Below are 13,684 nucleotides of genomic sequence, written 5' to 3' on the forward strand. Positions count from 1 at the left end.
CTGCTCTACCCTCCTCTGTCCTACCTCCTCTGGCCTCCTCTAGCCTACCCTCCTCTGTCCTACCCTCCTCTGCTCTACCCTCCTCTGTCCTACCTCCTCTGTCCTACCTCCTCTGGCCTACCTCCTCTGGGCTCCATGTGGATCAGATCCTTCAGCACCTCGGCTGTGGAACAGATCCCAGGTGGATCCGGAAGGCCTCCACCACTGCCTTCAAATGAAGACTCAGGCTATGTCCCAATTCTCCCCCTTCCTCTAGATTTGAGCCCTAACCCTAGATTTTGCGCCCGCGAAGGGGTAGGGTGTCCCAATACTTAAGGGAGCAAGGGGTAGTGCTGTTTTCCCCTTAAAATCAACCCTTGAACACTAGCCCAGCTCGGGAGCTGACTTGCAGCTAAGGGTACTCAGTGTGTGTGTGTGTGTGTGTTTTTTGTTGCTGTTGGTCAGATTGTCCAGCGTTGTGAGTCTCTGGAAAAACCCTTCACAAAATGAACACATTATAAATGTTCCAGTTACACATGTGTGTGAGACATTAAATATAGAAACAGGTAGTGGTAAAACCAAGAAAAAACATTAGTGGTACAGAGATGATTGAATACAACACAAAACATTGCGCCAGACAGACAGACAGGAAGTGAAAGTGAAGCGGGACCTTCTATGGAGGCATGAGGGAGACTCGTAGCTTAACGAGCTTAACGAGCAGACTCAGGTGGGGAGGACCAGACAGCAGTAACCTGAAAGGTGTGTACTTTATAATGAATGTAAGATACATTCATTATGTATAACCCTATCATGTCACATTCATGTAGACATTCATATTGACACAAGCTTTTCTTTCTACAGCTTTTTATCAACACATCTTTCAACAGACACATCATTCACAGCTTTTGCCATAGCAGTAAATTACAAGCGATGCTAACAGCAATAATCATTTTTGATGACATCACAACATCACATTATGGTGCAGTTGTGAATTGTGCGGATCCCTGACAAATAGACAAAAAACGAAACGGCACAGAAATCAGTGGACACATACACTTTCAGGAGCAAATTTTTTGATTATTGCTTCGTTTTTTAAGGTAAATTCAAAGTTTACCAAACAATAGTTTAGTTTCTTTTGACCCAATATAATTTCACTATAACTCCTTTATCAACTTGTTTTATAGAATTAGTCCCTTTGCTTTGGAATCATCTACAACTTGGAGCAGATCATAGAAACCATCATCTGAAGTACAGTTTAACTTTCTGGTGTTACATTTAACACTTGTCGTTTCTTCCGGGATAACTTCATAAACTGGAGCCTGTGATGAAGAAAGAGGAGGCCATCAAACATAGAAAGTAGAAGTTAGAGATGCACGATGTATTGGCCGCAATGTACATCGGCCAATACCGTTCAAAAGGTGGTATGTCATTGGTTGTTGTGAAAAAGGCTTATATAAACTATAAAACCAGGCTAATATAAACTATAAAACTATAAACCATTTATTTTGCAATTTCTTTAAGAAAACATCACACTGTTGTGTGTTAATATGTGAAATCGACTGCTGACATTATGATGCGGTGAGGTGAGGACATAATAGAGATCAGTATCGTAACAGCCTAGTAGTCGTGCATTCCTACGATATATCGGGTTCTATTGTTGCATTCTTACGATATATCGTGTTCTATTGTTGCTTTCCTACGATATATCGGCCTATAGCCGTGCATTCGTATGATATATCGAGTTCTATTGTTGCATTCCTATGATGGGTTCTGTTGTTCCGTTCTTACGATATATCGGGTTCTATTGTTGCTTTCCTACGATATATCGTCCCAGTAGCCGTGCATTCCAATGATACATCAGGTTCTGATGTTGCGGTTGTACACTATATCGGCCCGGTAGCTGTGGATTGCCACGATGTATGAGGTTACTGCTCCTACTTACCGGTTCCATTCCTACTGCTTCGCTCCCTAAAAAAAAACAAATAACAATCAGCCACTGACGTTCAACGTTTTTTAAATAACGATCATCCACCAGAAGCTACCGGTCACCTGTCTCCGTTTTCTTCTTGGAATGGACGTAGAGTCCTCCTCCGACGGCGGCGGCAGACAGCAGGAGGCCGAGGGGCAGCGCTAACCACGCCACCGGGGACACGGCTGCTGAGACCACATCATCACTGTTAGGGTTAACAACCGTGGCTTCTACCTCAGACAACAACGGCCACAGCTCAGCATCACAGACTCACTGTTGGCGGAGCGCAACGTCGCTGAGGCCATCAGAACCCCGTCTTTATACACAGAGCACACAGCGGGGGCTGAGCTGCTGAGCTGCACATCTGCATTGGACCAGTGAGAGGTGATGGTGTTTAGGGTCGCGTGGCTACCACTGCTCAGCTCGCCGGACTGGCTGCCCCTGTTCCAGCCTAACGTCACATCCTGATCACAGCTGTCCAGGGCGCAGGTGAGCAGACAGCTCAGGGTGAGGTTCCTGCCCTCCTCCTGCTCTGCAGAAACTGCAAAGGGCAACACAACCAGAAGAGCACACTGGATGTTTAACATCCGGACGTGAAGAACAACACACTGTGCACGAGTCGTCGTCTCTTGACGAGATCATGATTGTGTTTTAGTTTGTGTCTTAACCAAACCGGTTTGTACAGCTTACCGTGGAGCGTGTGCAGTCGGACTTTGGCTAAGACTTTAGTTTGGTCGCCATGAGGGGAGCACTGGTAATCCCCAGCCCGCCCCGGGCTGACAGCCACAGAGATGTCGGGTTTATTAAATGTGAATGCTGGATGGCCGACTCCGTCCTGACGAGGGGGGGGTCCCACCCACTGCACCCCACCGCCGGCGATGGATGAAGTGTCACAAGAGAAGGACACCGACTCGCCCACCACTGCAAATACTTCCTCTATACCACCTGGGTGAAAGGAGACCGCATGTGATAGAGCTCAACCACACGTTGAAAAGGAAATGGTCGTGACACACTTCATGGTTAAACCTAGCCTGGCTATTGCCAGACCGAGCTCAATCGTGGATTGCACGTTGGTCTGGGGAAGCTGCTGTCATTTTCTTCAGCACAAGAGGCGTGATCAACGGGCGGAGTTAAATTGAGTCTGTACACAATTGGCTGCTTGCCGTCGCTTCCCTGTCGTCATTGTGTTAAACCAGCCAATAGCGCGCCAGGGGGAAAAGCCAGCTTGGTGATTGGCTCCCGCAAAAACGTATCGAAACTAGGAAGAAATGTATTGGTCTTCTCCAGAGCCTTCTGCAGAGTGAACTCAAATCGCTGGCAGAATGGGCGGGGCTACCCAGTCTAGGTTAAACCTGCATTGGTCGTACACTCAAGCTGCTAGAATTTGCTCATGGGCAAATACAAAGTACAAAGTGCAGATTCAAGTGCCAATGGATACCTGTGATGTTTATCGTGTAGCCGAGGGAGGTTACCACAGCGTCATTCTCTCTGAGCTGACACCTCCACGTTCTGCGATGGTCCGTCGGTCTAGGCTTAAAGATAAGTTTAGAGAAGCATTCTGTGGGCGACCGAAAGGAAAATCTTTCTGGGTTCAACGTTGTGTTGGTCTCACTCAGCCACTCCAGACGGATCCCCTTGTGACAATCCCGGACAAGTCCTTTGAAATCGTTGAGGAAACAATGAATCTCCATCACCTCACCTACTTCCGCCGAAGACACTGCGCACATGACAAGGAAAGGGGCAAACGTAAGACCAGGTTGAGTTTAATTTCAGATCCCTGTGGGAGTTATTCAGAAGGTCAAGATGCTTACTTCGGAGAATCTCGAGTGACAGTGGAGCACTGGACCGCCCATCACCGCACACGTAGGTCCGTGCGCTGTCCTGTTTCAGGCGGTCGATGTGCAGGGAGCAGTCGGCCCCCAGCCTCACCGTGGGGGAGTGGTCGGCTGTGACCACACCCGCCCGGGCCACCTCTGTGTAGATACCCGGGATAATGCTGCTCACGTTCCAGTGGAGCTCGGAGCAGGGTCCGACCGAGGGGAGGAGACACGGCAGAGTGACGCTGTCCCCCAGCACAGCAAAGACGGCTGAGAACAAAACGCACTTCAGAACCGAATCGGTGGATAAGCAAAATAACACATCACAAAGTCCTCGAATATCATCATACAAGTAAGGCTCAGTTATATTAAATCATGCAATAAAGATGGATGGAAGTACAAGAAGGCTCTAATTAACAATTAAAACATATTTTAATGATATATATAATTAATAAAACCAGTGAACGGTATAGGAAGCACAACTTAAAGGGTTAGTTCAGGGTTAGGGTTCCTCCTCCCAGCGGTGAGAGCACTTAGAACACTTTTTGTCGATCAGATCAGAGATCCACTAGGATCCCGGTAGCGGTTAGCATTAGCGCGCTGGTGTAAATCCCCAGGTCTCAGAGCATTAGCTCCACAACTCAACCTAGAATGCTAACTTATTACGTTTATTAGCAATTAGCAACAATTCGTTTTTGGAATTAGTTTATTACCATTAGCTCATTCTAGATAGGTACATAGATGAATGTTGACGTTATCTGGAAGCTGAATTATATTGTGTATAGAGTTGTGGAGAACTCTATACACAGCTTCACCTCAGCCAGACACAAGAAGGAGAGCCATCATCCACAACCAAACCTTTAGGTAGTAAGTAGTCAAATTCATTCCAAATACTTCCTCTTTCTGTCTACTACTAATTAAATTAAGTGTACACATTGTGTGTATGTATTATTATTAATCATCACAGTACAAAATGAATAGGCCTACATAATACATATTTTATTCATAATAAATTTGGCTTTAATCAACACATTATTTTCTATATTGTTAGTGTTTTCTATTACCAGCATTCGTCGTCCGGATAAATGTAAAGAGTCCTAAAAGAAGTAAGGAAAACATCTTTATTCCAACGAATCGTGTGGTAGTCTTCGTGTTTAACACTCTTGATCTGCTTTATCCAGGAAGTGAAGGCGTTCAGTTTTGTCAGAAGGAAATCCACATTACAACATAATACACGTTCCTCTTATTGCAAACAACTAACAACAAATCACTCCTGAATGTGAGGAGTGTTTCAAATCATTATGTTAAGGCAAATGACCAAGAAACCAAACTGAAATCATATGGAGGCAAATGTTATCTCACATAAAGTAAAAGTAGTAGTAAGTAAATCCGTCTTTGGTCAAACTTTGCCACCGTTTTATTTTTCTCCACAGGGGGGCGCCTTTGGGCTGTGAGAGATCAGCCGTACAGGATTCAAGAAGCGGACTTCATTAATCCTACACTAGATACCCTCACTCTGTTCAACACTCTGTTCTACAAATGTGTCTCAGAGTGTAAACAGAGTGTGTACACACTCTGTTTACACTCTGAGACACATTTGTAGATCACGTTTCAACCCTTCTATGTTTGAGTTATATTATAGATTGACGCATGTGTAAAAAACTCAATAGGCCTACACACCTGATCCAGAATATTGATAACTTACAAACAATATAACCAATACTTTTTTTAAGTTTAAAGTTAAAGTTAAAGAACTATATTAAACAATGGTACGCTATATAACCATCTGTGCTAGCGTGCTGGCTTCCTCAGTTGTGTGTACACCATGATGTCTTTGACCCAGTAGATCAAGAGGTAGTCCTACACCTGGACCCACACCTGGACAGACAGACTCCCACTGCTTAACGTTACAGTCCTCCACCCCAACACAAATGGTTCCTAATTAATGCGTACATCAACGACCTATTTTCGGGTGGCTTTTTGTTTCATATCCAACAAGAGTGTGAATGTTGGGTGGTTTCCTGTTTTAAGATCTGTGTCACTCATGATGATGTTATCATCTGTCTACTTGCTGCTTCCTCTTACTTTCCGCCCCGGGCCGCAGGGGCGGACCTAACAACCTTCACACACGCAGGGGGCCGGGATCAAGAACGTTATGCCTCATTAAAGCTCCGCGTGGTCACTCTCACTCAGGGGGTCGGGGGACAGCGATGACCTCGTAGGACTTGACCTTCAGCACCACGCTGGCTTCCCCCTCCAGGTCCGGTAGACCCGCCCCGCCGGGGAGGAACAGGAAGTCCCGCAGTAGGTAGGCGGTGAACAGGAAGAGCTCCATCCTGGCGACCGTCTCGCCCAGACACAGGCGAGCTCCGCCCCCGAAGGCCTTTAGCACCTCGGCTGTGGAACAGATCCCAGGTGGATCAGGAAGGCCTCCACCACTGCCTTCAAATTAAGACTCCTGTCCCAATTCTCCCCCTTCCTCTAGATTTGAGCCCTAACCCTAGAATTTGCGCCCGCGAAGGGGTAGGGTGTCCCAATACTTAAGGGAGCAAGGGGCAGTGCTGTTTTCCCCTTAAAATCAACCCTTGAACGCTAGCCCCGCTCGGGAGCTGACTTGCAGCTAAGGGCACTCAGAGCAAAGTGTTCTTGTTAAAGGGAGAGAAATTGGACTGGGCCTTAATCTCCGTCCCTACAGCGAGCAATCTCTCTTTTCTCTCACCCCCAACCCCCCCCCCCCCCACCCACCCTGACTCCACTGACTATTGCTTTATCCTCTGCTGTGTATACGTGTTTTTTGTTGCTGTTGGTCAGATTATACAGCGTTGTGAGTCTCTGAAAAACCCTTCATAAAATTAATAATAAATAATAATAATAAATTAATTTACCAGTTACACATGTGTGAGACATTAAATATAGAAACATCATCATCATCGTCATCCGCTTATCCAGGGTCGGGTTGCGGGGGCAGCAGCTCAAGCAGGGGGCCCCAGCATTGTGCCAGACAGACAGGAAGTGAAAGTGAAACGGGACCTTCCCCTATGGAGGCATGAGGGAGACTCTTAGCTTAACGAGCAGACTCAGGTGGGGAGGACCAGACAGCAGAAACCTGAAAGGTGTGTACTTTATAATGAATGTAAGATACATTCATTATGTATAATCTTATATGTCAACTGACCGCACCAAAATTCAAAAAATTATAATTCAATTAAACAACTCAAAGGCAAAAGATACATTTGGGATTGATGTTTTGTTTTTGAAAAAACATAGTGCCATTTTGATAAACCCACTACTCCATTTGATAAATTTGTCCATTAAACAAGGGAAATTTCCACAAAGTTTTAAAATGGCCACTATTACCCCAATTTATAAATCTGATGCATTAACTGATGCCAGCAATTATAGACCAATATCAATTCTCCCAGCAATGTCAAAAGTACTTGAAAAGGTTATATGCAATCAATTAATAACCTATCTTGAAAACAATCAGTTTTATCATTCTAAACAATTTGGATTTCGTAAAAAAAGTTCAACTGAGACGGCACTGTGCCATTTCACTGAGAGAATAAAATGTTCCCTTGACAATGGAAATGTGGTTGGAACAGTGTTTTTGGACTTGAAGAAAGCCTTTGACACTGTAAGTCATGAGATACTTATCAGTAAATTAAGACATGAATTTAATTTTTCTGCTCTTGCTGTTAGTTGGCTTAGCTCATATTTGAAATATCGGCAACATTGTGTTCGTTTACAGAATGTGAAAACATCTCCTCTGAACAGTAAGACTGGTCTGCCACAGGGATCAGTTTTAGGTCCTATTCTTTTTTGCTTATACATAAATGATTTACCTACTATTTGCACAGACACTGAATGTCAGATGTATGCTGATGACACAGTGTTTTATGTCTCAGCAAAGAATCCCTGTCAAGCCTCAGATATCTTAAGCAGACAGATGGTTACTGTTTCAGAAAGACTTAACACTTAATCACAAAAAAACAATGTGCTTCTCAATAAGAAAGAAAGCCTTAGAGAAATTTGACATGACTATTGATAGTAAAGACATTGAAGCGATAAACAAGTTTAAATATTTAGGTGTAACTTTAGATCCTCAACTTAAGTTTGAAGCACATATAAAGAAGCTGTCTAAAACTGTAAAAACTAGTCTAAATTGTTTCAGACTCATCAGGTCATGTCTCTCTTATAGGGCAGCTCATTTATACCTGCATGCTATGGTCCTCTCACATCTGTCCTACTGCATCACTGCCTGGGGCCAGGCCACTGATTCAGCAACTAGACCCTTATTCTCACTCCATAAACAAGCTTTAAAAAATTTAGATCAGAAGCCACAAAAGTGGCACCATTGTAAAATCATTGAGAAATATAATTTGTTATCTTTTTCTAATTTTATAAAATTCTCTTTTTTGAAAGTTGTTTTTAAGTGCGTAAATGGACTGGCCCCACAAGCGATGTCACAGATTTTTACTAAGTCAGACAACTGTAAGACAATGACAAGGAGCATGAGCAAGCAAAACTGTAAAATTCGAAAATGCAGGACAACATTCGGCCAATCATCCCTTTCAGTGCAAGGTACACACCTATGGAATTCTTTACCACCAGAAATCAAATCCCAAACAGAACTAAAGATGTTTAGTGTTAAAGCTAAACATTGGCTCAAGCAGCAGCAGAAATGTGAACATTAACTTCTCTCAAATCACTGTCAAACAGCACTTTATTAATGTTTAATGTAACTTGTGTAATTTCTTAATCCAAATTTTGTAGCTGTGTTTATTTATTCATGGTATATATTCACTGTATTTGTATTATTGCACTTATTGTATTCAGTATCTTTTATCCTTCTCTAGCCTGACCAGGAACAAAGACTGCAAATTAGCTGAAGCTAGACGTCTTGTATGCATCACATTTTCTTAATTTTTTTTGTGGCAATGTTGTATGTATTGTCCCTATTAAATAAACAATAACTAAAATAAATATTCATATAGATATTCATATTGACACAAGCTTTTCTTTCTACAGCTTTTTATCAACACATCTTTCAACAGACACATCATTCACAGCTTTTGCCATTGCAGTAAATTACAAGCGATGCTAACAGTAATAATAATTTTTGATAACATCACATCAACACATTGGGGTGCAGCTGTGAATTGTGCGGATCCCTGACAAATAGAGAAAAAACAAAACAACACAGCATTCAGTGGACACACACGCTTTCAGGAGCTAATTTTTTGATTATTGCTTATTGGGGGGGTTGGTATGGGATTACGGGCTGGTGGAGTTGTTGACGGGGTTATCAAACTATCGCGCTGCCGCAACTGGAAGCACTGGCCTGGCCTGCTTCTTAAGTTCGGTGGCCTAACTGCGGGCAAAAAATAATAATAATAATAACATTTTTTTTTACATTATTATTTTTTTTTTAATCTGCGGCTTGCGGGCCATTTAGCAGGCAAGGCCAGCGGGAAAACTCCCGGTGCTCCCGATGGACAGTCCGGGCCTGCCAAGCATAACTTCATAAACTGGAGCCTGCGATGAAGAAAGAGGAGGTCATCAAACATAGAAAATAGAAGTTAGAGATGCACGATGTATTGGCCACAATGTACATCGGCCAATACTGTTCAAAAGGTAGTATATCATTGGTTGTTGTGAAAAAGGCTTATATAAACTATCCATTTATTATGCAATTTCTTTAACAAAACATTACACTGTTGTGTGTTAAAGGTCCCATGGCATGCTATTTTATGGATGCTTTAATATAGGTGTTAGTGGGCCCCTAATACAGTACTTGAAGACGTTCTAGAAATTCAGCCTTGGTGCAGAGTTACAGCCACTACGAGCCAGTCCCACAATGAGCTCTCCACAAACCCGTTTTTAGAGGCGGGTCAAGGTGGAGGGTGGGGGTGTGGCCCTGAGCAGCTTGTGGCCACGGTACCATGTGCTAGTGTTTACAGTGGAACACTGAACACTCCGGGTGCTCCGGCGGGAGTCCTGGAGCTCTATATCTAAATAATATTATATTTAGATATATATATAATATATATATAATATATATTATCATGGTCAAAAGCTGTTTGCACCTCCGGATGATATTATAAATCTCAAACGACTGCGTTGTGTTCTCAGACGCCTCTGGTTCTTCCACTTCCATTTTCATGCCATGGGACCTTTAATATGTGAAATCGACTGCTGACATTATGATGCGGTGAGGTCACGACATAATAGAGATCAGTATCGTAACAGCCTAGTAGTCGTGCATTCCTACGATATATTGGGTTCTATTGTTGCATTCTTACGATATATCGGGTTCTATTGTTGCTTTCCTACGATATATCGGCCTATAGCCGTGCATTCGTATGATATATCGGGTTCTATTGTTGCATTCCTATGATGGGATCTGTTGTTCCATTCTTAGGATATATTGAGTTCTAGTGTTGCGTTCCTACGATATATCGGCCCAGTAGCCATGCATTCCAATGATACATCAGGTTCTAATGTTGCGGTTGTACACTATATCGGCCCGGTAGCTGTGGATTGCTGCTGGAGGTTACTGCTCCTACTTACCGGTTCCATTCCTACTGCTTCGCTCCCTAAAAAAAACAATAGCAATCAGCCACTGACGTTCAACGTTTTTTAAATAACGATCATCCACCAGAAGCTACCGGTCACCTGTCTCCGTTTTCTTCTTGGAATGGACGTAGAGCCCTCCTCCGACGGCGGCGGCAGACAGCAGGAAGCCGAGGGACAGCACTAACCTCACCACCAGGGACACGGCTGCTGAGACCACATCATCACTGTTAGGGTTAACAACCGTGGCTTCTACCTCAGACAACAACGGCCACAGCTCAGCATCACAGACTCACTGTTGGCGGAGCGCAACGTCGCGGAGGCCATCAGAACCCCGTCTTTATACACAGAGCACACAGCGGGGGCTGAGCTGCTGAGCTGCACATCTGCATTGGACCAGTGAGAGGTGATGGTGTTTAGGGTCGCGTGGCTACCACTGCTCAGCTCGCCGGACTGGCTGCCCCTGGTCCAGCCTAACGTCACATCCTGATCACAGCTGTCCAGGGCGCAGGTGAGCAGACAGCTCAGGGTGAGGTTCCTGCCCTCCTGCTGCTCTGCAGAAACTGCAAAGGGCAACACAACCAGAAGAGCACACTGGATGTTTAACATCCCGACGTGAAGAACAACACACTGTGCACGAGTCGTCGCCTCTTGACGAGATCATGATTGTGTTTTAGTTTGTGTCTTAACCAAACCGGTTTGTACAGCTTACCGTGGAGCGTGTGCAGTCGGACTTTGGCTAAGACTTTAGTTTGGTCGCCATGAGGGGAGCACTGGTAATCCCCAGCCCGCCCCGGGCTGACAGCCACAGAGATGTCGGGTTTATTAAATGTGAATGCTGGATGGCCGACTCCGTCCTGACGAGGGTGGGGTCCCACCCACTGCACCCCACCGCCGGCGATGGATGAAGTGTCACAAGAGAAGGACACCGACTCGCCCACCACTGCAAATACTTCCTCTATACCACCTGGGTGAAAGGAGACCGCATGTGATAGAGCTCAACCGCACGTTGAAAAGGAAATGGTCGTGACACACTTCATGGTTAAACCTAGCCTGGCTATTGCCAGACCGAGCTCAATCGTGGATTGCACGTTGGTCTGGGGAAGCTGCTGTCATTTTCTTCAGCACAAGAGGCGTGATCAACGGGCGGAGTTAAATTGAGTCTGTACACAATTGGCTGCTTGCCGTCGCTTCCCTGTCGTCATTGTGTTAAACCAGCCAATAGCGCGCCAGGGGGAAAAGCCAGCTTGGTGATTGGCTCCCGCAAAAACGTATCGAAACTAGGAAGAAATGTATTGGTCTTCTCCAGACCCTTCTGCAGAGTGAACTCAAATCGCTGGCAAAATGGGCGGGGCTACCCAGTCTAGGTTAAACCTGCATTGGTCGTACACTCAAGCTGCTAGAATTTGGCAAATACAAAGTACAAAGTGCAGATTCAAGTGCCAATGGATACCTGTGATGTTTATCGTGTAGCCGAGGGAGGTTACCACAGCGTCATTCTCTCTGAGCTGACACCTCCACGTTCTGCGATGGTCCGTCGGTCTAGGCTTAAAGATAAGTTTAGAGAAGCATTCTGTGGGCGACCGAAAGGAAAATCTTTCTGGGTTCAACGTTGTGTTGGTCTCACTCAGCCACTCCAGACGGATCCCCTTGTGACAATCCCGGACAAGTCCTTTGAAAGTGTTGAGGAAACAATGAATCTCCATCACCTCACCTGCTTCCGCCGAAGACACTGCGCACATGACAAGGAAAGGGGCAAACGTAAGACCAGGTTGAGTTTAATTTCAGATCCCTGTGGGAGTTATTCAGAAGGTCAAGATGCTTACTTTGGAGAATCTCGAGTGACAGTGGAGCACGGGACCGCCCATCACCGCACACGTAGGTCCGTGCGCTGTCCTGTTCCAGGCGGTCGATGTGCAGAGAGCAGTCGGCCCCCAGCCTCACCGTGGGGGGGCGGTCGGCTGTGACCACACCCGCCCGGGCCACCTCTGAGTAGATACCCGGGGTAATGCTGCTCACGTTCCAGTGAAGCTCGGAGCAGGGTCCGACCGAGGGGAGGAGACACGGCAGAGTGACGCTGTCCCCCAGCACAGCAAAGACGACTGAGAACAAAACGCACTTCAGAACCGAATCGGTGGATAAGCAAAATAACACATCACAAAGTCCTCGAATATCATCATACAAGTAAGGCTCAGTTATATTAAATCATGCAACAAAGATGGATGGAAGTACAGGAAGGCTCTAATTAACAATTAAAACATATTTAAATGATATATATAATTAATAAAACCAGTGAACGGTATAGGAAGCACAACTTAAAGGGTTAGTTCAGGGTTAGGGTTCCTCCTCCCAGTGGTGAGAACACTTTTTGTCGATCAGATCAGAGATCCACTAGGATCCCGGTAGCGGTTAGCATTAGCGCGCTGGTGTAAATCCCCAGGTCTCAGAGCATTAGCTCCACAACTCAACCTAGAATGCTAACTTATTACGTTTATTAGCAATTAGCAACAATTCGTTTTTGGAATTAGTTTATTACCATTAGCTCATTCTAGATAGGTACATAGATGAATGTTGACGTTATCTGGAAGCTGAATTATATTGTGTATAGAGTTGTGGAGAACTCTATACACAGCTTCACCTCAGCCAGACACAAGAAGGAGAGCCATCATCCACAACCAAACCTTTAGGTAGTAAGTAGTCAAACTCATTCCAAATACTTCCTCTTTCTGTCTACTACTAATTAATTAAGTGTACACATTGTGTGTATGTATTATTATTAATCATCACAGTACAAAATGAATACATAATACATATTTTATTCATAATAAATTTGGCTTTAATCATCACATTATTTTCTATATTGTTAGTGTTTGCTATTACCAGCATTTTGAAGTCCATATGTCGTCCGGATAAATGTAAAGAGTCCTAAAAGAAGTAAGGAAAACATCTTTATTCCAACGAATCGTGTGGTAGTCTTCGTGTTTAACACTCTTGATCTGCTTTATCCAGGAAGTGAAGGCGTTCAGTTTTATCAGAAGGAAATCCACATTACAACATACACGTTCCTCAAATGTTATCTCACATGAAGTAAAAGTAGTAGTAAGTAAATCCATCTTTGGTCAAACTTTGCCACAGCTTTTTCTCCACAGGGGGGCGCCTTTGGGCTGTGAGAGATCAGCCCTACAGGATTCAAGAAGCGGACTTCATTAACCCTACACTAGATACCCTAACACTCTGTTCAACACACTCTGTTTACACTCTGAGACACATTTGTAGATAATGTTTCAAATAACCCTTCTATGTGTGAGTAATATTATAGATTGACGCATGCGTAAAAAATACACAC

At 44.4% G+C, this 13,684-nt stretch overlaps 2 protein-coding genes across 2 annotated transcripts; both read right to left on the minus strand.

Annotated features, from left to right (window-relative positions):
- Positions 1-833: 833 nt before the first annotated feature.
- Positions 834-13,332, minus strand: LOC311352087 (uncharacterized protein). Its single transcript, XM_084472285.1, has 8 exons — positions 13,219-13,332; positions 3,760-4,035; positions 3,387-3,665; positions 2,639-2,893; positions 2,223-2,489; positions 2,029-2,136; positions 1,922-1,947; positions 834-1,298 (listed from the first exon to the last, which is right to left on the minus strand). The coding sequence occupies exons 1-8, from the start codon at positions 13,283-13,285 to the stop codon at positions 1,158-1,160; spliced, it is 1,419 nt and encodes a 472-aa protein (XP_084328411.1). The 5' UTR covers positions 13,286-13,332; the 3' UTR covers positions 834-1,157.
- On the minus strand, positions 9,041-13,096 carry LOC311351654 (uncharacterized protein; the record flags this gene model as incomplete). The annotated part of the gene is made up of 8 exons (XM_084471826.1): positions 9,041-9,300; positions 10,336-10,361; positions 10,441-10,548; positions 10,635-10,901; positions 11,051-11,305; positions 11,792-12,070; positions 12,210-12,440; positions 13,093-13,096. 8 exons carry the CDS (start codon positions 13,094-13,096, stop codon positions 9,217-9,219), a joined length of 1,254 nt encoding a protein of 417 aa, XP_084327952.1. The 3' UTR covers positions 9,041-9,216.
- Positions 13,333-13,684: the final 352 nt, after the last annotated feature.

Source organism: Micromesistius poutassou, assembly GCF_964030765.1.
Source record: "Micromesistius poutassou genome assembly, chromosome: 8".
Classification (NCBI taxonomy): Eukaryota; Metazoa; Chordata; class Actinopteri; order Gadiformes; family Gadidae; genus Micromesistius; species Micromesistius poutassou.